Below are 27,556 nucleotides of genomic sequence, written 5' to 3'. Positions count from 1 at the left end.
GTGATATGGGAAGAATGGGCTTTTCTATATCACTGTTCTCAAACTGAAAAATCTAGAGCATATGTACAATTGTTATTAACAACATATACTCTCTAACTTGCATTACAAAAATGTTTAGTTTCCTTGATTGTAATATTTTAAGGTAATAATAATCTCATATTATTTTATAGCAATGTCACATCCTGCAATGCTCACTTTTAAAATAGCTATTTTTCAGTTTTTGGAAAAGAATCAGAGCATTTAAAGGCATTTCTGCTAATGGATAACTGCAAATGTTGGCTCTCAAGTTACTGCTAAGATGTTGAATTATTATGTTTATAACCCATGCCCCAGGAAATTGTCAGTGTCATGTTTAGTTCACAGTGTTAATGTTTTGTTATGTAAACAGATTATATAGAACAAATCAAAATAAATGCCTGCATGGGTTAGTAGGCTTTGTTTTGGCCAGGTAGTGTAGTGGATATAGTTTTTTTTCTCAACACTTGCCTTCTCTGCCAGTTCTGAAGCTCTTTGTTCATACTCATCAGTTCGAGCTTTATCTACACACACCTCTGAAAACAAAAACAAAACAGATGAAACAAACGAAAATAATTAATGTTTTATTGAAATATCTCTAATGCAAATCAACTGCGAGAAGTTATGACTTGCCTAAGAGTTGGCTGAAGTCCACATCTAGGCGCTTGCGGTAACTGAAGTCTGGGTCAGTGCCACTACGGTGGAGCACAATTTGAGACACACACTCCTCAATGATCTTAAAGTACTGGGGCCTGAGAGTCAGGATAAGTGAGACAAGATAGTTCAAGAGACAGTGAGAAAAAGACAGAGTGGAAAAAAACATAGCTTTTATTTGATTTAATTTCATACTTTTATTCTGTTGTGTCTATGCATTTGTATAAGAGCTGTTATCTGGACAGATTCAGGTGTGAGAGGAACTGAACTGTCTGCAGGAAAAGCAGGGTTAGTGAGAAGGTATAATGTGGCATATACCAACAACCAATCAGAATCATTGCATAATAGATAGTCTAAACATTACAGGAGGCTCCAAGTCAGGACTACTTACCATAATGATGTATTAGTGAGTCAAATCAAAGTGCGTTGTTCACACAACAGGTGCATTTTAAACCAGCTGACACTGAGCATCACAATGACATGCTCAAACAACAACATAAACGCTGTTGACATGACAATCAGATCTATCCAGAGTTCTTACACATCTTTCTCCAACACCAAATCTCAATTCCCACCGATATCCCAGCCATTTAGAAGGAAATGGATGGACAAAACAATAATAGTGAAGGGAAATGGACAGCAACAAAAGAGAAACATTTAAGAAAACAGGAATGTTGAGGCTAAACAGAGGACAGACAAGGGACAGAGACTGTGTTCCAAGTGAACAGATATACAGTATGTATTCCATAAAAAATATGGCAAAAAAACATTTTTATGCGCCGTTTTTTTCAGGATGTAAACTTTGATGAATACAAAGGCTAACTGTCTTGATTCTTGGAATTGTAATATGGCCACAGCATGATGTTACACAAGTTAGGGGCTTTTGGTTTCTTTGGAACTACTACAACTTAAAAACTTATATACCACTTACACCTTAATATAAGAAGTGTTTTGATGGTACTGAGTAATACACACCAACCTATTGCCAGGTGCTAAGTAACTGCAGTTAAATTAATTCAAATGGCTCTGTTGAATGCATTGATCACAGAATAACCAAGGGCATGTCACAATAAGAGACAGCTTATTATAACAGATGGCATGCAAGGCTGGGAGCCGCAGTGCTATTCCAAGTTAAAGGGAAAGTGTCCGTTTAATCTGCTCATTATCTTAACACAATGCCGCTGAGAGTCCAAATCTCTCTACACCAAATCATTAACTAATAATTTGAGGCTTACAAACCGCAATAAATCAGGGACACTGCCTTCCACCTCTTCCTAAAACATTTGACTGGATCTTACAGTATACCATGTATATGATTTTGAAGGTGAGCTATACGATGGAATCATTGAATGAATATGAAAATACTGGCAATCAAATGGAATCAGGCATGTTGTCAGTCAAGCTGCTGGTGTTCCTTTCATTACTCATTGACTTTGGGACCACTGTGTAAAAGGGACTATACAATACATTCTTGACATTTAGGATACAAATAAATAAAGATCCCTACACCCGTCAGTCAGGAAGAGATGTGAGGTGCATTAAAAGGATCCCATTCAGATATAATGTCTTGTGTGCCAAAGGTGAAAATAAATCATATCAAGGGTATGAAACTGCCTGAGGAAAACTTGCAAATGTATTGTAAAAAAAAAAATAAAAATAAAAAAATAAAAAGACTTAAAGCCAACTAAAAGAGAGTCTAAAGAGCTACACCCTATAGTATGACAATCAGGGGGAAATATGCAATCACTGATGCCATTAAACTATGCATTTTCATTACATTTGTTACAAAAACTAATATATAGATACATATATAAATATATATATGTATAATACAAAATAATTGTATTGCCAACCTCAGTCCCAATACTTCTTTTAAAGATGATGTTGTGAATGCATACATGTTTTCTAAGTGTATCTATTCAACATTACTGCACTCAAGCACTGAAAGCATTTGGTAACCTCAGTCCAAAAGACCAAACGTCAAAATCTTTTTTCTTTTTTTTTTTTTTTCTTCGTCTTTTTTATTAATGTAATAGGTCCCTTAAGCCATAAAATGTGAGAAAGGCCCTCAAAATTTCCAAAGCCTATTTTGATCACTTTTATTTCATTATAGCATAACCCTGTTTAGCTGCTTAACTTACACCCTTGGACAAGCACAACAGAATTTGGATTTATGCTTTCAGGAGAAAAGGCTTTTAGGATGAGGACTAACAAATTAGTTTGACATCTGTAACGCTTTCTTGGTTAAAGAGATATGTTGCTGATTTCAATCAAGCTCTGTGTCACGGCAGTGTGTTTGGATAAACGGTGTGTGCCTTCCCTCCGTGGCGCCAGTGCACTGAGCTCGGAGCAGCCGTGTTCTGCTGAAATCCGTCAGATAACATGCTGAAGTTAGCAGCTTACATTAGAGTGGACAAACACAATGTTTAATTAATTCATAATTCATTCATTTTAAAATTGAGTGCTAGTTACAGCTGCAAAGGTGTTATTGGACTTTTCCAATTCGGTGGGTTTAGCGACTGGTCAATTGACTAATTGTTTCAGCAATAGATTCCAATGACAGACCAATTATAATATTGAATTATTGCCCAATAAAGCCTAAATTAAATAAAGTATAACTGTTACTGTAATCTATGTGATTCAGCTGGTTATCTGCCAGAAGATATTAAAAAAAGATTGTGTAGTCTAGACATGCCATGGTTAGTGAGCCCTGAACATGGGGAGGGTAGTGAGCTTTTGTGTGTACGGTAATATTCTTACGCTGTTATTAATGCTTCCAAAATAGATGCAGCAATGTTAGCAGTCATAACACCGATGTTAACATTTCATATAGGGTTGGGTACCGAAACCCGGTTCCACTACTATGGTTCCCTTTTACGCCGAGTGGCGCACGTGCCCGCTCGCGACTCGCGGTGTGAAGCGCGTGTCCGCGCTATTCCCCCGACGTGCACTCTACAATCACAGCTGATAGACGGCTTTTTGTACACGCTCCGAAACGGACGTAAAAATATCACACTTTCTCTGTAGTCTACCGTTAGCTAGTTATCGTAAATGTAGGCTACTTTTTAAATGGCATATTTTCGCTCTGGGCTCACCAAAACGGACATAAAGGCATATTAACCATTCACTGGACGTGATCGCTAGTAAACATATTACGCTCTGCTAGTCTATCGTTCAGGACAAGACCCTGTAGCCTGGTGGTATTGTCTGCCCTTTCAAACTCCTCCCTGTGTGTACAGGCCTCTTGGACACCACCTGAGAGAGTTTTCTCCTGTGCAGGCCATGCCATAAGTCAGGAGAGGTGTAGTATCTCACCAGAGAAGGCAAATATGGTCATTTTTCTGCAAAAGAACTGCTAAAGTTTGAAGCTGGTTGGCATACCAACTCAACAACATTTATTTAGTTCTTACTTGTTAATAGTGTAACTGTTATTTGTTAAATTATTGTAGCTATGTGTTAGGTATTGTAATTTCCCCTTGCGGGATTAATAAAGTATACATTAGTATTATTATTATTATTATTATTATTAGGTGACTTAGGTTTACTTATTATATATTTAAGTACTTAAAAACGTTAATATATTGTTAAATTTAAATAATTTTCAATTTAAAAAAAACTCCATAAAAGAGCCTTTCTTTGATGTCATTTTTCAGTTTTTCAAAAATCGGTTAAGGAATCGGTTAGGAATCGGAATCGTTTTAAAAGTACCGGTTTGGCATCGGAATTGTAAAAATCCAAACGGTACCCAACCCTAATTTCATAATAGTTTCAGATGAAGAAAGCTTATCAGAGAGAGCAAGTGCAGAGCGTCAGACACTTAAGGTGTTGATTTTGGGTGGGAGAAAAACTGCAGGTGATGCATTTCATATTCTTCAGATTAGAGCTCCATCTTTTGATCAAGCCAAGGTTTAACTCACACCCAGCTGTGAGCGAACCAACATAAAACAAGCTTTTGAAAAGTACTGTTAATAGGAGACGAGAAATGCTCTGGAGCCATGGTAGCTAGATGGACTGGAGATAAAAGAGACAGCATTCTCTTTGTTAGCCAATGTCACTGAGGAGGTTTAAGGCAGAAGGAGTGAGACCTTCAAAACACAAGCTCTTCATCAGTGTACATCATTACGAGTGTTCAAAAGCCGCTTAGACCTTCGCTTGTGTGTGCAGTTGGCTAAAATGGGAGATTAAAATGCTATATGTCACTCAGTCATTAACACACTAGGGTTGGGCAGTAATACGGTAATACGGTATACCATGGGGTCTAAAAATAGCAACGGTATCAGTTTCAATACCGTCATTTAAAAAAATGCAATGCATTTATATAGGAGACAAGGATTAAATATTAAATTGTGGTGACCCACAAGTAAGACTGAAAGAGACATTCACCAAGGTACTGTACCTTTAAGGGAGAGGTGCTATGATATACGAGTTTCGGGTTAACGGCTGAATTATGTCAAACAACAACGGTGGTGAAAATGCTGTTGCTGCGGCGGGCGCTGCTAGCGGCGCGGCTAATGTCGGTGCTATCTACGCGGCCACCATCAAGTTACCGGACTTTTGGCAGCACTCCACAAAATATAATTTATGTAATTATGTGTGGTTGTCATCACGTGACAGTGTGGAGGAGAAAGTAGTTTTTTGTAAGTTGTTATGTTATTATTGTTTCAGTATTAGTGTTTGGTATTCAGTTTCTGAACGGTGCACAAGCCAACAGTTTGGTGACGCCGTCTGAGCCTTACGTCATAATTTTTAATTAGTTACGGTAATACCGTATACCGCGGTAAAATAGGGAGGAGGTTTGACGGTATCAAAATTTGGATACCGCCCAACCCTATAACACACAGACCATACGTTATATTACTGTACACTTCTGACACGTTTGATCAGAGCCAACAAGCTCTGGTCTACGAAGAAAATAATAGAGATAATGAATAGAGCTGATAAAAAAACAAATAAAAATCACAGAAAGTCCAAGTCACAGACATACAGGGAGACGCTGAGAGTAAATGAGGAAAGAAACGGGTAAAAAACTGCATTCTCCATCACATTTTCGATAATTAATGTTCTGTGAGTGTGCTGCTGATTTTTACCTGACCAAGTAGTCGTTGCGTATAAGCATCAGGTGCTGCAGTATAGACAGGAAATAGGGCTCTGCACTGCTGTCCTTCACCATGCTCTGTACAATACTGAACACGTCCCCCACATCAGTGCAGATAGTCAAGAACTTGTACGTAAACCAAAACACTGCATTTTCACATAAAAAAAAGAAATGAAAGACTTATATATTTTTAGGATTAACTGACCTTAGCTGGATGCCATGTACGTTTCAAATGTACTATACAGTATGTTAGCCATACTTACAAGAAACAGACACTTAATTAGAAGTTAGTGTTAAACGCGTCGGTTTGGTATATTGAAAAGGATATTCCAGTTCGCTTTTGATGTCTTCCAGCCTGTGAGAGAACTCTATCATGTCCTCTTCTTTGTGTTCCTCAAATACCTTTAGCTGAATGTCAAGGGCCTCATTCCTGATGGTTGTCAGATGCTACAGATGGATTAAGGTAGAAAAAGAAGAAAAGGTAAAACAGGTTAAAAGAGATAAAGATTCAAGCAAAATAAATCTGAGAGAAGGGCTTGACGTCGACACCAAAAGGGAAGTATCAAGCTGAAGTAAAGACAAGAAGCTCATTCTAAATGCTATTACTGATCATGGTAACAGGTGTTGGGACCAGCTTCTCATTTTAATTTATTTGTTTCTCTGCAGTTACAGCAGCAATGTTTACAACAGATAAACATGTTAGGTAGATGGTATGAAAGCCAGTAGGAAGATTATTAGCCAAGGCACTAGAAACATTATTGGTTTCTGGGTGCTAACACAAATGGAGGACGTGCAAACCCTCCACTGTGTTTCATAAATTATTTGCTGGAGCAAATCTACAATATTTCACTGAAGTGGACAACTCATTTAAATATTAATACAAGGTGAGTGTGAGTTTATATATGTGTGTGTGTGTGTGTGTGTGTGTGTGTGTGTGTGTGTGTGTGTATGTGTATGTGTATGTGTGTGTGTGTGTGTGTGTGTGTGTGTGTGTGTGTGTGTGTGTGTGTGTGTGTGTGTGTGTGTGTGTGTTGCTTACCGGCAATATCTCTTTCAGGCCACAGCGCATGAATTCATTTCTGATGTGCAGCCTGAAGTCCAGCTCATCAGGGGATGTTACCAGTGCATTGATGAGCTGCATGCATGCCACCTGCAATATGAAGGGTACACAGAACAGAGAGAGAGAGAGAGAGAGAGAGAGAGATAAGTTTATTTGATATTGCACCTTTTACAGACAAAGTCACAAAGTGCTTCACATGATAAACATTTGTAAAAATACAGTGCAATCCAACAGAAAATAAACAAGGGAAAAAAGAAAATTATTGAATGACCAATGAAAATCATTTCAATGATTAAAACCTAAAATCCAAAGTTTACAAACAAGAGTCAAAAGCGAATTTAAACAAATGTGTCTTCAGCTGTTTTTTAAACAACGAGAGAGAGAGAGAGCGAGAGAGAGAGAGAGAGAGAGAGAGAGAGAGAGAGAGAGAGCGAGAGCGAGAGCGAGAGAGGAGAAAGAGACGATGGGCTTCTTCTTCCAGAAGTTGATGAAATGCATTCTGAATGAGTTATGTCCCTTGGAAGCAGAGGACCATAACTAATGCATGTCTATTTTCTCCAGTCACCAACTAGAGGGGCTGATTTTAATATTAATGCAACAACTGCAGACCCATACACACAAAACTAACTAACAGTCAATTTTAGGGCAAACGCGCTCTTTTGGAAGTTGTTTTTCACCCCTCCCCTATGAGTTTGGTTTACTGCACAGGGACCGCTGCATCCTGTGACTTTTCAACTAGCCAGGCAAACACGGACAGAAAAATCAATTATTGATCAGTAAAGCAATCCACTCATGTGTGAAAAAAGGGTATGGCAATGCTCGAGTCAAGGAAGGATAGAGGTTTCCAGATTCATTCTCAATTTGATAGCACTCTTATTTTCGTCACGGCACTCAAGCTTAGTAATTACCGGTCTTCAAAGTAACATTTTAACATTGTAATACAGATTACAAAGTGTCACAAAACCTTTGTCTTGACATGTGAGTGAGGTGCAATGGTCAAATTTAAAGAGTGTAATTATTTGAATGATTTCCTACCATCCACATATCCTTTGGTTTAAGTACACAAAAATTCATTATAAGTCAAATCTTAATGCAGAGAGCTGAAACTCGTTGGAAACAAAATCAATGCAAAATCACTGCAATGCTTTACATAATTTTTCATGAGTAAAAGATGATGATGTAGATGCGATGTTAGTCTGTAATTTGATCACAGCTCATCATATAATTTAATAATTTACTATGTGTATTTAACCATCTACATTAGCCTAAGCTTTGTATTAAGAATAATGCATAGATCAGTTACAAATATGCAAAGAAACTGAAAATGTGAACATATTTAATTTCAGTGATTTCATTTGTCTATTTACACTTATTGTCTAAATGTAAACTCTCCCTAGGCCAAAGTCTGCCACGGGAGACTGTGTATAAATGTAGTCAAGTAGAACAGAGAGCCTTTGGCCACACACTGCCATGGTTAGGATAACAGTATCTGTGCTTTAATAATGCATGGGGTTAAAAAGGAAACTGGTCTGCTGTGTTAGGGAAGTGGGAAGTAATAAAGCATAAATTTCATCCCTCTCTACTTTCCTCTACTATTGCTTCCACCCTCTTAGAGTATCCCTACAGTGTTGCACCTGTCAAAGGTAGTTACAGCAAACTGAATGCAAATACTAAGGATAATTCTACAGGGGGCAAAAGAGATATCATCTTTTAATTAAGTTTAACATTGGTCATTGCATGAGTATACGGAACAACCAAAGGAGCAAATTGTAATGCATTCTAGAGTTTAATGCTCTGTATATATGTGTGTGTGTGTGTGTGTGTGTGTTAGTATTGGATGAATGATCCGTCTCTTCCCATCCCTTAGCTACCAATTAAAAATGCAGACGACATACTATAATTATGAATTACATTTTTGTGACACAAACCAATGCCGTCCCTGTATAAAGCAGCCCATATGCAATATCTCAAGTGGATGTATCAGCACGGAGATGATACATCTGAAAGATTATGTCCACAAAGACAGGGATTACATGTAAAAGCAGTGCATAAGATGATAAAATGGGCAATGTGCATAGACAGGTAAAAATGTCTCAAACCATAAAGTGGATTAGGGAGGGGAGGGATTCAGAATTTACAATATATTAACTTTGAAACATGAGAAAGGGAGATCTTCTTTATGTATAGATTAGAGAAATCTGTGGTTTTATTTTTTTTTTTATTGTGTTCTCGTTATTGTTTGTTTTATTCTTTATTGTAGCGGTTATTGTTTTTTTATTGCACAATGAAATAATGCCTGGTTTTGCTAGCAGTATCAGTAAAGGTCATTACATATGGCAACTGCAAATCATGGAAGATCTTTATCTTACAGTAATTGAGCAACCAACACCATTACACAATGATTGTGTTCATTACTGCAAATTGTAATATCAGATTAATAGGTTCTAGACTGCCTCGTTACGTTACAGTTGCTTGTTTGAGCCACAAAATTAACCCTAACTAGGACATTTAAGTTATTAATCAATACATAAACTAATTAGCTCCAATAATAGTTAATAAAGGCTAGGCACTGAATAATACGAGAATACAAAAAGGTGATAAATACAAGCAATATATTTTGTAGTTGCTTCAATGATGCCATTGTGACTGGATCTGTGATTTGCAATACTTTACACCCAGATTTGACATGAAACTATACATTTCTTTGCAAAAAAGACTATCAGACCAAAGAATGTGTAAGTGACCCCTGAGCACAGAGTGGTTGTGTTAAAATGGTCAACCTCTTACAGCCATTTCATATTTCATTTCAGTGAAATCTGAGGGAAATAGCAAAGGTGTCAATGGCTGTACAGAACATGTACATTGCACTTACTTGTAATTGAACCGAGCGATCTCGTAGTCCCTGCACAATGGGACTGAACCTCTCGATGGCTCGCCATTCCCCTGCTGTGGTGATGGCTTCAAGGACCTTTTCCAAACTAAATGAGAACATGAAATGTATGAGCGAACAATTGGCAGAAAATGAAGACATGAATTCATTTAAAGGGATTTTGAGCATGAGCACTCCTATTCGACTGTATCCAAGTGAATGGGCTTTTCTACGGGACTTTTATCATTGCACTGTAACACATTAAGACTTGAATAGGATTGTGATGACAATTTAAAATTAATCAAATGTTTAATGAATTCATAATTACTTAATTTCAACAACTAAATCAACTTCTGTTCAACTGGATATATCATTACAGTGAATCTTATACATAAAAATACATACTGTATTACCTTTTTGAATTACTCTTAAATTGCCTTTTGTAATATCTAATTTGGCACTGCAGTCACTTTAAATCTCTAAAGGCAAACACTTCTCATCTACACCAGACACGACTCTTGAAATACATCGTCAATATACAATATAGTGGTACCAGTATTGTGATACTTTTGAGAGTGACACTGGCACTCGCAAAATCACAAGCTTGTCTTACTACAAATATTTAACTCTGCGATATTATGGCAGTTCAGCCTTTTGCAAATTGTTGGCTGTTTAATGCTTTCCTTTTTATATTGAAAGCCTTTGATTGGAATTGATAATACAAAATAATAAAGGGTAGCTGTCAGCCCAAACTAAGAGTCTTTCAACATCAGAAAAGCAGTAAAGACATGGCTATGTTGACAGTATGGATGAATGAAGGCAGAACGTACGTGTTCTCTTCACCCACGATGCAGATGGCTGACAGCAGCTTTACCACGTCAGTCATCATTGCAGACTGGGTGGGATCAATGGCTCTTGCCAGTAACGCAAGACTTTTCTCCTCTCCCAGGATTCGATCCAACCCATACTGCAGTAAACACAAAACATGATTACCCAGATATGCTGCCATTTGCAACAACAAGAATACAATGGCCTGTGAAACAGTAGCACAAATCTTATTACCCCAACACAAAATTAATTCAAATTCAATATATTTACCTTCACTCCAAATTAAGTTCAAATGATCAAATGTCTGACCAAACTTAGACTTAAGGTTAACGGTGATCATCCAATTATTAAACTGATTTAGAATAATTCTGCTGTGAGTTGTATACTAAAGCCAACAAAGAGAAAAAACAATCTTGTACGAACACCATCATTACAAAAAAAAAAAATACTGTATGTGTAATTTTCAATACAGGACTAGCATGTGATAAGAGCCAGGTACAATGAAGAACAGTTTCAGCAACATACAGAACTGTAATTACTGCCGAACAATGAGAATTCAGGTTTATTTATTGTTTGCGGTAATTTGTATAGAGAAAATCAATTAACCATTTTTGGACTGTGTTAGAAAATAAAAGGTTCAGGACAATAATATATTACATTTAATTTGCTCTTTGTATGGCAATGAAAGGGGCCTTTATATTACCAAATAAGGTGTGAAGAAGTGATGGTTATTTTCTCTTTTAATAGAAACAATACACAGTGCTTTTGTAGATCTGGTAGTAACACCAAGCATTACTAAGCACTCCAATCATATGTTCTGTTTGCCTGTTTGATGTGGGCTTTATACACTTGAAGAGGCAGTCAGCTAATTAAGTTATGTGGTATTCAAATATTGTCCTTGTAGGTGAATAGTTATGTGCAAATAGGTAAATTGTTTGCTTCCTTTGCTTTTTTTTTTCTTTACAGTTTTGTTGATTTTTCTGTCACATTTCCGTTACATCCATCATAGTATAGTTCCCTATATTTCGCTTTGCTTCATGCATAACTGTTTATACAATTGATGGCTTTACAAAACGTATTTCATGATGAGAGCACAGTAATTAAACGGTGTACTCATGTACTTTTGTACTGAAAAAGCCAGTGGTTGCTGAATTTCCAGAAATAAAAGAAAGATGAACCGTGCCAGTCCTCTGTCAATGCTCCAAAGAGTAGTTGGCACTACTGGAGCAGGTTCATCTATCCAAACACACATGTCTGATGTATACACTATATCTTTTTGGAAATGTTTTGAGCAGTTCTCTATACTTTAGAAACCCTAGGAGATCTTCTAAGTCCTCAATACCAGTGTTCACATATACAGTACAGTATATAGTAGATAAACAGTGTAAATAATTAAAAGTCAGTGGGTACTAACAAAGTAATGAAAATGAAATAGAAGTAAAAGCAGAGAGCTACTATATACATTTATAGTAACTATGCACTTACAGTACATCTAATCCATATTAGGGAAATCGGTTTTCTTGGTAGAGTTAAGTTGTTCAAAGGGCAGTTTCCCAGTGTGGTACCTTTTATTATGACATTATTATGGCATTAGTGACAGACAACAGAAGATAGGCAACTGTGTGACTTGACGCAGGAAGGCAGAAGAAAATAAAAGTCTACACTGACAGCTGGCAGAGAACACCTGTCTTCTTGGCATTGTGGGTACATCCTATCCCAAGATGCCTCTCTAGCCAGGGAAAGGTCTGGGCTGACAGAGAGGCCTACGGGTAAATGCTGGCATCTGGCGCCTGTTGAGACGCAGGATTACATGAGACCTTACAGCACACTTTGTGCCAGACCGCCTGTGTATCCGTCTCCGTTGGGTTTTAGCTCCATGTGGCAAGATCTTTTTTTTTTTTTGGTTGCTACTATGGACTAACAGCATACAAGGAGGAAAAGCTGAAGCATTGTGAAATAATGCTACTTCAACATAACATATTTTTATGCACAAGTGCTTAAGCCTGTGCGATAATTCAATATTATTGTCTACTGACCTTAAGTGGAATTATTTTATCACAATATATCATCATATTGTCATTGTATACTCTACAGACCAGGAAGCTTATATCAGTGCAAATGTGTCACTCAGTGCCATCCCGATTGAGTCAGGACATTAGTAAAACTCCCCTCAATTGGCTCCATATTGTTTTGATGCTGATCTTCTCCACTGGTCATAAACTCTTTGTAATTGAAATCCCAGGTGCCTAATTTGGTAATTGCGTGAAAACACCAGATGTTGATGGGATTAAAATTATTTTTTTATTATCAGATTCAACTCAAACTACAAGAAGTTATTTCAGATAGACTTTTTCCCGATGTGTAAAAGGACAAAACTGAGAGAATTCAAAAATGTATTCCATCCATTAACAACATTAATGTAGGAATAGTAACACTCTGACTTTGGGGACTCCTGGTGATACGGCAAACACGACCTGCCCCTTCAATGAGTTAATCAAGGTTAATCAATTCGCAAACACTACCAAGTGAAGTTTATGTGGGCTATTATGCCCACAGACCAAACACTTCCCAAGACTATAAACAGTGAATCAGATTAGTACATTCTTTTACTGATTTCAAAGATCAGACAATACAGTCTTGCTGACTCAGCTTTTCATTGGAAAATGTATATGATAACAGTAAAACAAAATTTTAATTAGCGGAAGAACATTTCTCCTTCTAGTTGTTTTCTTTAAAACAAATACTTTTTTAAGGCAGGATAACATCATTACTTTGAGGTTAAAAAAACTGATACAGTATGTCAATAGGGAACTTGTTGGAAAACCAGAGAAACACATACAACTCTATCGTCGTTACCTTATTGTTCATGAAGGCTTTGAGACACTGGACAACTTTATGTTGATTCTTTTTGTCAAGCTTATCTTGCCTAGGGACAGATAGGGAGAGTGATGAGGAGCAGTTGGTCTCGAATGTACAGCATGAAGACAACAAATTGTTTGCAGGGTGAAAATTAGTGTGCATTGTCATATACCGATAAAAGAACTGATTAAATCCATATAGAAGTGAGACAGGTAAGAGTCTGTGAAAGAAGACACATGAGTGAATGCATAGACCTACTGTTTCTTGAACAGCAACCTTTCCAAAATGTCCAGCAGCAGTCCAAGACCCTCGTGGCCGAAGCTCTGCACCCAACTGAAACAAAAACACACCAAATCAATATCCAACAGTGTAAGACTGACACCTGACAACACCACTTTCATACTCATCAGCCACTTTGGAAAGCTTTAAGACAGAAAAACACATGTAGTATTCAGTATTTTGTGCTGAGGAGAAAGGCAGAAGTAGCAAACCTAAAATGTCTGATAAGAAAAACTGCACTAAAAAATGATAGATGGAGGGAAACAACGGAAAGCACATTCAGACATAGTTAAAGCTATAGTTATCTACAGTATATAAAAGTGTATAGTCAGACACAATAATGCATTTTTGAAGATAAAAATATCAATATATTTTAGAATTTACAAATCTAATAATATTTTTTTAACAAACACATGATGAAAAGAAACCTATTTAAAGTGCCCATATTATGAAAAAATCACTTTTTCTGGGATTTGGGGTGTTATTTTGTGTCTCTGGTGCTTCCACACACATACAAACTTTGAAAAAAATCCATCCATGCTGTTTAGAGTGAGATACGGTTTCTGAATGTGTCCTGCCTTCAGTCTCTGGGTGAGCTGTTCAAAATCGGCACGGCTTGTGACGTCACAAGCCGAAACGAGCAGGCTAACCGCAACCATTAGCTCGTAGCGTTAGCATGCTAACGCTATGGCTAACGCTAGCATGCTAACGCTAGCATGCTACCTCGTTCTCAATAGCAAAGCACTACTACAACACACACAAGTTCACCATAATCTACAAAAGAACTACTTACATGTGCGCCCTCATTTAGAAGTCTCCCAGCTAATCCTGCCTTGTAACTGACCGAAGTTGTAGAAACAGCCTTTCTTTTACTGTCTATGGAGCTAGCTAGCTGACATGATCTACATCTGAGCTACTGGGCATGTGCAGTGCAATCAAAGATAGTACAGAAGAAGAAGAAGAAGAAAAGAGGTCTCACTCTGTAGCTAAAACAGAGACCAGCTGAAAAGAGGATCTGCAGCAGTGAGAGAGAGCACTGCAGTACAACACAAATATGGTGTTTTTTGAAAATTAAACCATGTAAACTTATTCTGGTACAACCTTAAAATACAATTATGAACCTGAAAATGAGCATAATATGGCTGCTTTAAGAAATTTTTCCTTGAATTTGTTTTTAAATAATTGTGCCAAAGGTACTGAGCCATAGAGAATACAATAGAAAAATAGAAAATAAAAAATAACTTGCCATTTATCTCTGTTGAACTGAGAGACCTCCTTGCACTTTTAGGCCAACATGTAGGCAAATAACAATATACCAGCAATAATCTAATGGTGTATAGTATATAAGCATCGATCAAGATCTAATGTGTGTTGCAGAATAAAATTCTACACCCTGACATAAACTCTGCATCTCTGATGTAAAATAATTACCCCAAAAAAGCTGAGAGAAAAAGAGTCCCTGTTTTAGTCAAGAAAATATATTTCTTGGGCAAGCAATGATGTTTTGACAAAGAGGTAGAGAAATCTTATATCAGAAATCACAATATATCTTGTTTTTTGTCTGTTTTTTACAAAGTGGGCTAAATGTTCAGTTGTAAGTCAAAGTCACATGTGAGATGTCACAAGAACTTTTATTAAAACAGAATGTCATCAATATAAAATTCAAAGACAGGGTTTCCTTTCCTGTTTGAAAATATACAGCTGCAACACATGTAAATGAAAAACTACCTAAAATAAATAGCCTATATTAAATAAAAAAGGCCCATCTCTGAGAAACAACAACAGTAACAGACTGATTAAAAGAGAGAGAAAGGGAGAGAGGCAGAGAGAATGAGAGAGTGTGATGGACTGAAGTTTATGATACAAAAACTTTCTTTGACCATAAAGCCAATTGTTACTCAGTACGTTTACATGCACATAATATTCCTTTTTGCCCTAATTCCGAAAAAGACGATATTCCGACTAAGCTGTAAACATGGCTAATGAAAGGGAGTATTCCACTAAACATTATCAAAGACTTGCGCACACATCGCTACGATGACCTTTTCAAGAAGCTGGTTGAAGGAATGAAAGAGGGAGGCTGTGTTTGCACGGTCCAACAAGTCCACCACCGCTGGTAAACTTTGAAAAAATCCTGTTTTGCACTTCTACATGTAAACTGTGTTTCTCCTCCTTCTCGGGTCTGCAGCCTTGCAAACTGTTGGCTGGTTGGTTTGTGTACAGAAACCATAGCAACGCACAGAGCTGACCATAAGCCTGCGGTGAAAACCCCGATTGAGACGCATATTCCGAATGCGCTGTATACATGTCCAAAGAATGCTTCTAAAACCCAAATAATACCAAAATATCCCACGTCTTAATCGGAAAATGCTAAATTCGGAAAAGGGCCTTATTCAGAATATCCAACCGGAATATGCTGTTTACATGACCTGTATCAATTTCGGAATATTGTCGTTTTCGGAATAATAGTGGAATATTGGTGTACATGTAAACATACTCACTGTGAAGTGTCTGAACTACACTGCAGAGTGGATTCTCTGCTAACAGAGTGACGGCTGAATCATTATGAACGGGTCCAGCACGGGTTGAATGCGCATTGGCAGGTCATCGTCGTTGCAAACGTCTCTTTTATGTCTGTATCGTCGGTACGCTACATTTGTGCTGCATTTTCCACAACTATGATAATGTGGCCATGGGTTTTTCACCGTGGCGGCTGCCACAACAGAACGTTACCAGCGGAAACATTTGTACAAATACAGGTTTTCCTCTCATGCTTAACAAAATATAGAGCTGTGCAACAATTAAAACTGTAGACAAATGTCAGCAGTGTGGACCGGCGCTGCTGCAGGAGTGCGTGTGTGGGAGTGGGGTTGTGCGGGGAGGAAGAGGAGAGAAGCAAACACAGGCACAGCTTTACAGAAGAAATGGGTTGTGTAGCGCAACATCAAACTATATCGATATACATGGTATTGTCTGATTCAATATCTTGTTTAAAAATATATCGATATAAGGTAATAAATAAAAAAAAATAAAAAAATCAATATACAGCCCAGCCCTAGATGTAGTTGAACTCTGGCATGGGCTACTAAAATCTTTCTGGATCCACATACTATGTGAGAACTGTTACAATTACGCAGAAAATAGGGCATTCCTTTACATAAAAAAATATTTTAGTCTTCCCACTTCCACAGTGTGTGTGATAGTGGTGCATACCAAAACAGAAGCAATACGCTTTTGCCTAATGAAAACAATTCCAATTTTGAGACTTCATGGATATAATCAAAACAGAATCAGAAAGGGCTTTATTGCCAAGTACGTTTTTTACACATACAAGGAATTTGTCATGGTGTTGTTGGTGCATGTCACACATACTCGAATGACATTCAAGATTAAAAAAACCTGTTACTTTTCCTTGTTACTAACAAATCAAATGCTGGAGATCCAAGGTTTTCATCCAAGAGTGATGGTAGGGAATGGGAGAAAAAGCAGCGACAACAAGAACAGAGAAGTTTTACCTCTGCTTCAAATAAGGAGCACAAAGAGGAACAAATATTACATTGTGAGTTTAGGGGTAAGCAAAAACCAGAGACGAAGACAGCATGAGTGAGAATGTAAGCAACTACACTTCCCTCCTGATTGAAACTGAATAACATCTCTGAACATTAGCATTCAGTGTTTGTCCTGTTCTAACCAACAAGCTGCATGCCTCCCAGCATCAAATTTATAGAAATTCTCAAGGTGAACATGAAATGGGAAGCAATTATCTGAATTGTAGGTAGAATTTCTTGAAAGGACTACAGGATCGTACGTAGATGTGTGTCCATGAGTTTATTAATCTACTGTTACACTGTTGTGTGAGATGGTAGATGCTAATTTTGTTGCAACTTTTGTTTTGTTCACACCTTGATTGCACACAGGTGACAAGTGATTTTCATTCAACATTTTTCATCACAAAAAAAGTGCGTTTCATTTGAGTGCACTGACTCAATATATGTGTAAAAGTAGTTTTTTCAAAGAAGGGTAACAGTTGATCAATTTTGAATGAAAAAGACCAATGCAACACTGCAGCCAGGCAGCGCCCTGACTTGCACTGCGGCAGATAATTTAGGCTTAAGTAAGCTTACTTAGCTAGCCAACGCTGGTGCTTCAAATTTTTGATAAGGAAAGTAACTTGATACGGAAAACTAACTGGCGAAACGTTTCAAACAGAGGCCCATGTACCGTTTTCAAAAAATACAAAGGCCTTGAGTCTAAACACAACGAACGCTGTGCAACCAGTAACATAGCTCAAACAGTGTTCGTCATTCGACTGGTCATGTCTCTTACCCAAGATGGCGCCCGCATGTAAACATTAACGCTACTGTCTTTATAATCTATCTTTTGTAATAAACTGTCTTGTACACTACAAAGTTCTCAATGCTTTGGTTTGCATGTAGGGAACCTCATTATGCTACCGTTTAAGTGTGGTGCTATTTTGAGCCTTGTTAGTGGTGTAGAAATAGTGATTTACTCTGCCCCAAAAGCTAGCGTTAGCAGCTATACACCGGTTTGCGGTAGCTAGTTTCAAGCATGAAAACAGATCCCAGAGAACGTTCGACTCGGTACACATATGTTATTAACCCCTACGTTCATTTTGCGCCTGAATTGTCCTTTAAGTCTTAAGTGCACAGTAGTGATTAGGGCTTAATGATTAATCGTCATCAAATCGCGATTTGAAAGAATGCGATTAGCTAATCGTGAAGGCCGTGATTAATCGAATGTGCAATATTTAGTTGAGTGTTTGGTTTAACATTATTTATTCCTCTTTTTATAATTATATTTACTGCTTTTTAATAAGATAAATGCTGGTATAATGTTACATATCACTTATTGCTGGAAATTCATATCCATGTTCCTTGCATGAAGATATAGAGCAGTTTTGATGGTGTCTCGTGTTATGTTCCATGACATGTTTTATCTGTTACACAGACAATATTAAACTTTAAAAAAAAAAAAAAAATCGCAAATCGAATCATAATTGCAGTATCTGGCAGAAAAATTGCAATTCGATTTTTTTCCTTAAAATCGTTCAGCCCTAGTAGTGATCATCTGTATTTTTTAATCACCAAAACACCATTGAACGTCAGCTAATCATTTTAGACATCACAACTCAGGAAGTACAGTAGTTTGCTGAATATGCTTAATCCTTGCTGAGAAATACAGCAAAAGTCTAGACCATCTTGTGCAGAGATTTTTACTCAAACAACCTTATATTGGTAATCAGAGACCCTGGCTAAGAGAGGCTGACAGAAACTGTCACTGCCATTCTGATGAAGAAAGGGAAGGTTACAGTCAAGGCAGGTAAGTCATGAGGCTCTCATGTTAGAGAAAAAAAAAAATCTATTTAGCCTGCACTTCTCACTCGGCCATGGCCCAGGCCATTCTGGTTATAGAGTAGGCAAGGCAGGCGTTCTTGTCATGAGCTTCATTGAAATGCATAACTCAGTGGCAACTGCATGCTAGTTTTTCCTCATCGGTAGCTGAGGCAGAGAGCAAAGAAAAATAATCAGTTGATCTATAGCAGAAATTATTGCACAGGAAACCAACAAGCCTGTACTGTCAGGGTCTGCTGCAACAAATTTGAAAGACTTAAAACACGAGTGAAAAGTGGAAGGTAATAGTGGTGACATGAGTCAGCTTTTGAAGGCTTCTAATAAATAGCCTGGCAAATTTAGAGCCCAGAAAGGGACAATAGCTATCCAAAACACCTGGAGAAAAGTCTCATCTTCAAAAGCAAGAACAATCAGGCTGAGGCAATAATGTATCTAAGGCATGCATCTTTGTGTCATAGTTGAAGGTCAGGAAGAGTTGGGATAAGGCAGATACAGCTGGGCAGACACTGTACAACAATTGATCTTGTAAATTGTGTTAACTCAGACTACGCTTTTTAAATGGCCATTTATGCACAGCCAGAACCTGCTACTTTTATGCTCACACTGTACAAATCAATTGAATGGCTACTACATGGGTGCTATCATTGAAAGTACAGAACTCCTGGTTGGTTTTGTCCACTGACAAGCCAATGCCATAAAAGCAATTCAAACAAGATGGCTACTACAAAGAAAGAGGCTATTACAAGAGAGAAAACCTGCATTACTTTGTGAAATTCTATTATGAACAGAAAATAAGACAAAATAAAAAATAAAACCACAGATGTTTGGGAGATGCCGAAAATATGCCTCTCTGTACTGCAGCAAAGTTCAGTTTTATTTCACAGCAGTCTCAAGAATACAGTTTTGGCCAGATGTTAAAATAACGGCTCTCTTGACAGCAGTCGTGGGGACAGTGGAACTGCTCACACCGCAAGCTGTGTCGTTCGACTGGTCGTGACTGTTTTCCCAAGATGGCGCCCGCCTGTATATGTGAAAGGTACACTCTTTCTAAACTATCTTTTTAATAAACTGTCTGTACACTTACAAAGTTCTCAATGCTTCGGTTCACATGTTCATTATGCTACCGTGGAAGTGTGGTGCTATTTTGAGCCTTGTTAGTGGTATAGAAATAGCGATTTATTTTTACTTTAGCCATGCCCCGACGACTAGCGTTATAAGGTAATTAGCAGTTTGCGATAAAACTGGTCACATTCAATTAGCATGAAAACAAATCCCAGAGAACAGTCAAACTCGGACACGTGTTATTAACCCCTAGGTTCATTTTGTGCCGGATTTGTCCTTTAAGGGGCCTTTCACACCTGCCTCATTTAGATCGATCGAATCGCACTAAAGTTTGTTTGTATTGGATTTCCATGTCTAGAGGTCGACCGATTAATCGGCCGATTTTTGGCATTTTTTAACATAATCGCCATCGGCCAATATCCCCGTATATCAAGCCGATTAATAAGCAGGCGCATCTGCGGGCAGCCTAGTGTTAAAAACATGAATAGGCGACATTTTTTACAGTGCGCCCAGACCAGCTGCCTCCAGCCCCTCCCCCCGTGAATTCTTGCGCAGTGTGTCTCGCACACTCACTTCAGGTTCAGATGCTACCGTTAGCAATAGCATGTTGCTGGTGTTCTTGCCTTGGGATTAACTGTACTAATAAAACCGTACAAAACACCGCGGCCATACCGCTGTGGAAGCTCCCCGAATATCATTTATCAGAGTCTGGTTGTTACCCCTGTCTGTGGCAGTCTCATCCACTCCTAGAACGGAGCTAACTGGAGCTAACCGCTAACGGAGCTAACCGCTAACGGAGTTAATCGTTGCTAACAGAGCCTTCAGTTCTCCGTGCCTGTATCCATTAACTGCATCTATGGACTCGAGTACGAATAAAACCCTTAATTTTATTAAATTGGCTGGATGAATTTTAAATTACAACTAAGAGTTGTTTGAATGACAGAAATGTGCTCAGATAATATCCTAATGAGTGTAACAGGACATGTAACAGTAGGGTCCCCAAAACACAGATACAACACTTAGGCTACAAATGAACAATGATCTAACAAACAAGGTGAACAAGAACTGAATTTAGACAGCCCTAGCCTTATGTGATTCAACAGGAGTTAGGAGGAAATAGTGTTGAGATTAATAATAACATGTCACTTTCTGTGAAGCTTGCAGATTTGTATTCTCAGAAGTTTAATAAATGCTGCTAAGTGCACTAAACTTTATTTTTTCATTGAAAGGTTTATTTGACAAAGTTTATTTTCTTCTTACCTGTTTTGTTTATTTAATAGGCCTATAGTTTTCATACATTATTTATACAATATAGGCTACAGTATGTTTTTACATTATACATTTTTAATTGAAGTAGGCTATAGGCTACACGTGTAGATTGGTGAAGTGTTCAATAAATGTTTTTGTTGAGAAACTCTGTGTATATTAGTGTTACATTTTATCTTTCAAATAGAGGTTTAAAAACAAGCACATATCGGCCAAAATAAATCGGCAGCATTAATCGACCATCGGCTGACCCTGATTTCTAAAGATCGGCATCGGCCAGAGAAAAACCATATCGGTCGACCTCTATCCATGTCAAACAACAACCAATCTGTCAGAAATTCGGCCTGGTTCTTAAATTACCAATTCCAGGCTAAATCAGGCCAAATCCGTACAGTGTCTGCGCGGCTTGAAGCCACCAATGGAGGCGCTCTTGGCATTGGGACTTTCCTGTTTAATAATGTGAGCTGTCAGCTATCCGTTAACCGTTTGTTCCTCATGATTACGGTTATTGTACTGCCTCATGTGTTCATACAATAATCTAGAACTATAGTTAATAAAAGGGCTATATGAATAAGGCAGCTTAATATTGTTATTGTCATTAGTCATACAGATAGGACACAGAACAGTAATGTACAGTATCAGCGCAGCATGGCCAGGGTCCCTTCAATGTTTACATAGATCACAGCAGTTCTACACATGCTGCTTTCACAGCCGCAACAAAAGTTTTGGTAGTGTGCACATTTTACAAATATATAAGCATATTGGTGCAAATTAGCTAGTATAGTAACCGTGACACATTTGTATGAATGTGTTTTAAATCTCAATGTTGATTAAGATGCACTGTCCCCAGTAAACATCGTCCATTTACTAAAATAAATACGTAAAATACACACAAATTATGGTGTCTATTTTGCCGTAACCAATCCGTATAAATTGATGTCGGTGTCCTGTAAACGTCATTTTCATTTCTGACACAGAAGTGCACTAGTGGTTGCTAGCAGCAGTAAATGTCATCTCAATTAAAGAAGAATGTTATTTAATTGTGTTCTGTAAAATCAGCTTAGATTAAAAAAAAATTCCATTTTGTTTTTCCTTTTTTGGTCTAAACATCATACCCAAATTAAAAGTGGTACAGCTCCCATATACTTTGACACTCTGGGGTCAAGGCCATATGGTATATATCTAAGGACAAGGCCATAGCTACATGTCTCAGCTTACTACAGAAAAAAATCCAGAAGCCAAAAGACTCAAAAATTGATTTTATATGAATTTCTTTCTACATATATGTCTGTGCGTTTTTATATTATTTATTTTGTTTATTTCTATTTGAAAAGTGCAAAGAAAAAAGCCAAAATAGTACCAAATACAACACTTCTCAAATACACAAACACACCACATCAATCACACATAAACTTGAAATAACTATTTACATAAATATATAGAAATAAGTAATTATAAATTGGTCAGGATGTGATATGCATTATATGAGGCCCTGTTCTTGCTTTGACACAGCTACAGCCATCACACGGTTACAATTTCAGTGTCAAGTTTGGTGTCTGTTGAATCGTCTGCTTATTGGCTAAAAAGGTAGGCGGGTCTTGTAACATTTAAATCTAACTGGTCCGAGCAAATGTCGATCGACTACACGTGGGCTCATCATCGTGTCAGAGCCATGATTGGCTTTCCCCAGGGCTGTCCCAGGCTTGGCGGAATGGATTGGCTGAAGTGATGGCTCTTCGCATTCCTAAGGCCTCAGAGATCACATTGATACCCACATCGAACGTGTAGGAGTCTCACATGAGACGGAATTCGCGTACAAAGTCCGGAAATGAAAAACAGTTCAGCAAATTTCCATTGAAATTCGGCCAGAAACTTCAAGATTGTGAGGCGAACAGCTCATTTTGGATATAATGACTTGGATATCCAATTTCCTTGGACTCTTGGGGATAGCGGTCGACCGATAGTGGATTTTACCGATACCGATAGCTAGGTTGGGCCGTATTTGCCGATAACCGATTAATCGACCGATAGTATTTATAACTTATACAGTTGACAAAATACATACATTGTTTCAAAAAAAGTCCAGACGCTTTTGCCAATAATCAAAATAATAATGTCATATTTATTGATATTACACCCACAGCAATGCTACACAAGCATGTGTGTTGTCTAAAACAGTTCTCCTACATATTTGGAGTCACCCAGTGCAAAAATAAACATAATGAGCATTATAATTCATATAAAATGACAATCTCAAAACAGTGACGCCATTCTTCTCTGTAGAACGGTTTAGAACGGTAACAGACGATCTCTGACCTGGAGGGATCTATCTTTCCCACTTTATACTATATATATATATTTGTTCTCGCTTGGATGCCCATATAAGGCGTAATGTGTGACGGACCTGCCTTCCCATTGGTTAAAAACATAAACAAAGGCATCATGGGAGATCCCCTTGTCGGTAGCACGTACTGTCTATGGGTAGCACGGAGTTAGTGACAGAAATGACCGAAAACGTGATGAATTATGGACATCAAGTGGATAAATCTTGGATGTAACAGTTTGGATTTAATGCTCAACAACCCTGAAAAAAGGCACAAGTTCCAGGCTGGATAGAAAATCACATGTAAAGGCTAGAAAGACACCAAAGACACTCCTGTGACGGCTAACTCCTTAGCTTTTAGCTGCAGCAATCAGTAAGTCTCTACGTTTAACTGTTATTAAATTATCTAAATATGAATCAGAGGTGCCGTTTGGGATCGTGGACGAGCCTTTAGGGTTCTGATTCTGACATTTGGGTCGGACTTGCGTTTATTTTTGTCAGTGTTTTAACCGCTTGAGGTAAGTTAGCCTACTACTAATGTTTAGCGTCATCTCAGCCTCGAAAGCAAACAAATATACTGTTGTGCTGTTCTTTCGCTACTAATGCAGCATCTATTCAACAAATTAATATGTACTGTATACATACCTTTTTGCTGTCGATGCTTTAAACGAGCATCTGATGTCAGCCTTCTCCGCACAGCATGTGCTCTCCGTGCAGCGCGCAGTAACACATGTCGAAAATAAACACGAGGCATCAGTGATAGTTTTTATTTCACCTCTAGAGGCCGTTATTGTAATGCATGATGCCAGCAGACCCTTCTCAGCTCTCGCGTACTGTGTAATGAATGACAGCGCGCGCTTCTCAGCCGCTCCAGCAACGGACGCAACCATCGGTATGGATTTTTGCCGATAACGATAGTTCCACCAATCAACTATCGGTGCCGATTAATCAGCAAAACCAATGAATCGGTCTACCTCTACTTGGGGATTTATGAAAAAAAAGTTTTTGGTAAAATATCACCCCTTTGGATAAAGGGACAAGGAAAAAAGTGTGGATGCACGCTCGACTCTAGACACCAGCATATGCCTGTATTTCTTTTTTTTCTTTAACTTTATAACAGTTGTATAACTGCTATAAATCATCTTGTGCTTTGTGTGTGGGCTTAATTGAATCATGAGAGGCTAAGCTTTCAATTGTTGTGTCGCATGGCTGTATATTTTGAAGATGTAATGCTTTAAAGTTATAAAAACGTTTATGAGTGGAGGTTACAGCGATGCCACAGCGACAAAGTGTGCCGTCCACGGTACAGTGAACCTAGAGAGGTTAACCTGTTGATCTCTGTTGATCTCATCCACACTTGATGAATTTACCATTCTTAATCTCGTCTAGAAAGCTAGAAGGCTGATGTTTTTCCTACCTAGGAAACCACCATCAATGAGCACAACACCAGACCAAACTGAATTGCTAAAATAACTGGAGTTCTGGAACCAGGTTAGTATATTTCCATCACTACTAACATGCTGATGGACAGTGTATAGAAATGTGATTCTAGTAGCAGCTGTCCATCTGCAACTGACACACTTAAATCTGGCTACTTACAATCTTCCATGTCCTGCATAAAAAACATTTCAACATGACTTGTTGGAAAATGATCCCATTTTATTGGTCAGTCCCTCAAATTGTGGATGAGATACTGTAAACTACTTGTATTTGATATTTTTACAATGCAATAAACACTAATTAATGCTCACTCTGGGATTGAAGGTATAGTGTAATCATGTCACCATTAACAGATGCAAACGAAGCACAGCCGTATTCGACTGAGGGCTATCATCTCAGAAAGACACCAAGAAACAGAGCGAGGGAGAGAGCATTAAAAAAAAAGGAAAACAAATTCATCATCCCATACCCTGGGAAACAAAAACAGTCATAAATCAAGGAGAAAAATGAGCCGCCTTATCTGGCTAACTTCACAGCTAAGGTAGCTTGACTTCTAACAGAGTCTCAGGAGAATGCCTCCAAGGTTCCCAGGAAGTGCAGCAGTGTTGCACTCCGCTAAAGCGATTATGAACCAGAAATAAAAAATTAACTTTAAAATGTTGTCCCAAGTAGAGCAAGTTAACCGACTATAAGAGGGGTCTCCCGGAAAACCCCTGAAATAAAAATAGAAGTAATTTTATTCAGTGAGGACTGACTGATGCCACTCTAGTATGCTATTAACAATGCTTGTAAAAACACGTTTCTAAAATGTCTCAAATGAGAAGGTATTAAAACAAACATAAATAATTCTGCTTTAGTTTTTAAAAATAGTTTAAAAGAGGTGATACATTTTTTTTTAAATAATCTTATTTAACAAAAATTGCAAGGTAGCTTTAAATCTTTGCCAAATCGCGAGAATATTCATCAAGGCACATACTAGGGCTGCATCTTACCATTTTAATTTTCGCTTAGCAAGAAACATGTAAAAAATGTATTTACAATTAAAAAATCCACACTACAGTAGAGGACTGCATTGGGATTGAGATCCCGTGGGTCCTGCGGGACCCAACACAAATATCGCAGGAGCGGCCGGTTTTAACGGGGCTGCGGCTGGGAGAGGGCGGTCCAAAAATAGACAGCGGATCCCGGGATTTAGGAGCGCTGCTCCTGACCAATGGTGTAACCGACTGTTAGCTTCGCCTAGCTTGGTTTCATAAGAAAATCTGCAATGCACACGGAGCATCCAGTTAAACACCAACGCTTTATTAACACTCCTCTATTCCCTCTCACTTCTTTCCCAGGGCACTGTGCCCCACCCCTTTCTCCTACGGCGACTTGAGGGATCCAATCAACACGGACTTTAGCATTAAATTGGTTAGAGTGCATTAAAAGACATAGAAACGAAAGGAACTAAAACAACCTAAGCAAAACAAACCACAGCAAACACGTTGTAAAATAAGTGAAATAAATAAAATAAATGAATACAATGTCACTTTGCCCTTATATTGCACTAGAATAACTAATTATTGCACTTGAATGTAATTAGGCACTAGAACGTAATTTTTCTACTTATTACCGACAGGTATGCATATTTATTAATACTGCACAGTAAAATAACTAGTGTCTCTGCGGGAGGGGAGAAGACACATAATCACTGGTCAATCTATTGACAATCAATCTAATGTTTTGACCTGCAGGTGGGAACACACACACTGCCGGAATGGGCAGTAATGGTCAGAAATCCACCGGGAGCGGGCGATTAAAAAAAACGCGCAGGGCTCTACACTACAGTGCCTTTGAATATGCTCAGACAATCCAAAAGTCTATTTCTCACAACATTATAATCATTTTTTAGGTCAATCTTAAAAGACCCTGTTCAGCCCTAGAATCTGGTCAAAGGCTGCAAATGTGTCACTGATGATACAAATAAAGTATAGTTGTAATGTTCAAATTACGAAATACATAACCTACCACCACAACATGAATAGGAAATAAAACATTAACAAAAATGCAATGTGTGTATAAATGCACTATTATTCGGTAGCCAATGAATGTAATGCAATCCAATACAGCATCTCAGCTATAAATTCTACCTTTACAAAAGATAATAGTTTTGATGAACAGTGTCAGAGTGGTGATAATTTAATATGTTTATTATTTAGGTAGTAGTTTGCAGTGGTGGTGTACTGGAATGCCTTACATTGAAATGTGATTCAAATATTATTCCACCCTCCTGTTTGTAAATGGGATAGGCACAATATTACAAACACCTCTTGATATGATGCAGTCCAGTTCAACACCACTGAAAACTGTTGTACCAACCTCAATAATAAACATGTTAAATGATTACCTCTCATTATCTTTGAAAATGTAGAATTTGTGGCTGAGCTGTTGT

The 27,556-nt window shown here is 38.0% G+C and overlaps 1 protein-coding gene across 6 annotated transcripts in view; it reads right to left on the bottom strand.

Annotated features, from left to right (window-relative positions):
• The window catches only part of LOC116054602 (protein diaphanous homolog 3), a 195,435-nt gene that overhangs the window by 146,387 nt on the left and 21,492 nt on the right, over positions 1-27,556 (bottom strand). For all 6 annotated transcript variants that reach the window (XM_031306235.2, XM_031306239.2, XM_031306238.2 and 3 more), the window contains 9 exons: positions 13,639-13,713; positions 13,378-13,447; positions 10,524-10,660; positions 9,697-9,802; positions 6,804-6,914; positions 6,093-6,211; positions 5,757-5,873; positions 649-767; positions 487-551 (listed from right to left, as the gene is read on the bottom strand). In XM_031306235.2, the coding sequence (XP_031162095.1) occupies positions 487-551; positions 649-767; positions 5,757-5,873; positions 6,093-6,211; positions 6,804-6,914; positions 9,697-9,802; positions 10,524-10,660; positions 13,378-13,447; positions 13,639-13,713 (919 nt within the window). The remainder of the gene's footprint in view (positions 1-486; positions 552-648; positions 768-5,756; positions 5,874-6,092; positions 6,212-6,803; positions 6,915-9,696; positions 9,803-10,523; positions 10,661-13,377; positions 13,448-13,638; positions 13,714-27,556) is intronic.

The sequence above is a fragment of the Sander lucioperca genome, chromosome 3 (genome assembly GCF_008315115.2).
Source record: "Sander lucioperca isolate FBNREF2018 chromosome 3, SLUC_FBN_1.2, whole genome shotgun sequence".
In the NCBI taxonomy this organism is placed as follows: Eukaryota; Metazoa; Chordata; class Actinopteri; order Perciformes; family Percidae; genus Sander; species Sander lucioperca.
Note: the sequence above shows the minus strand (reverse complement) of the source record. Positions and strands in the feature narration are given on the sequence as shown.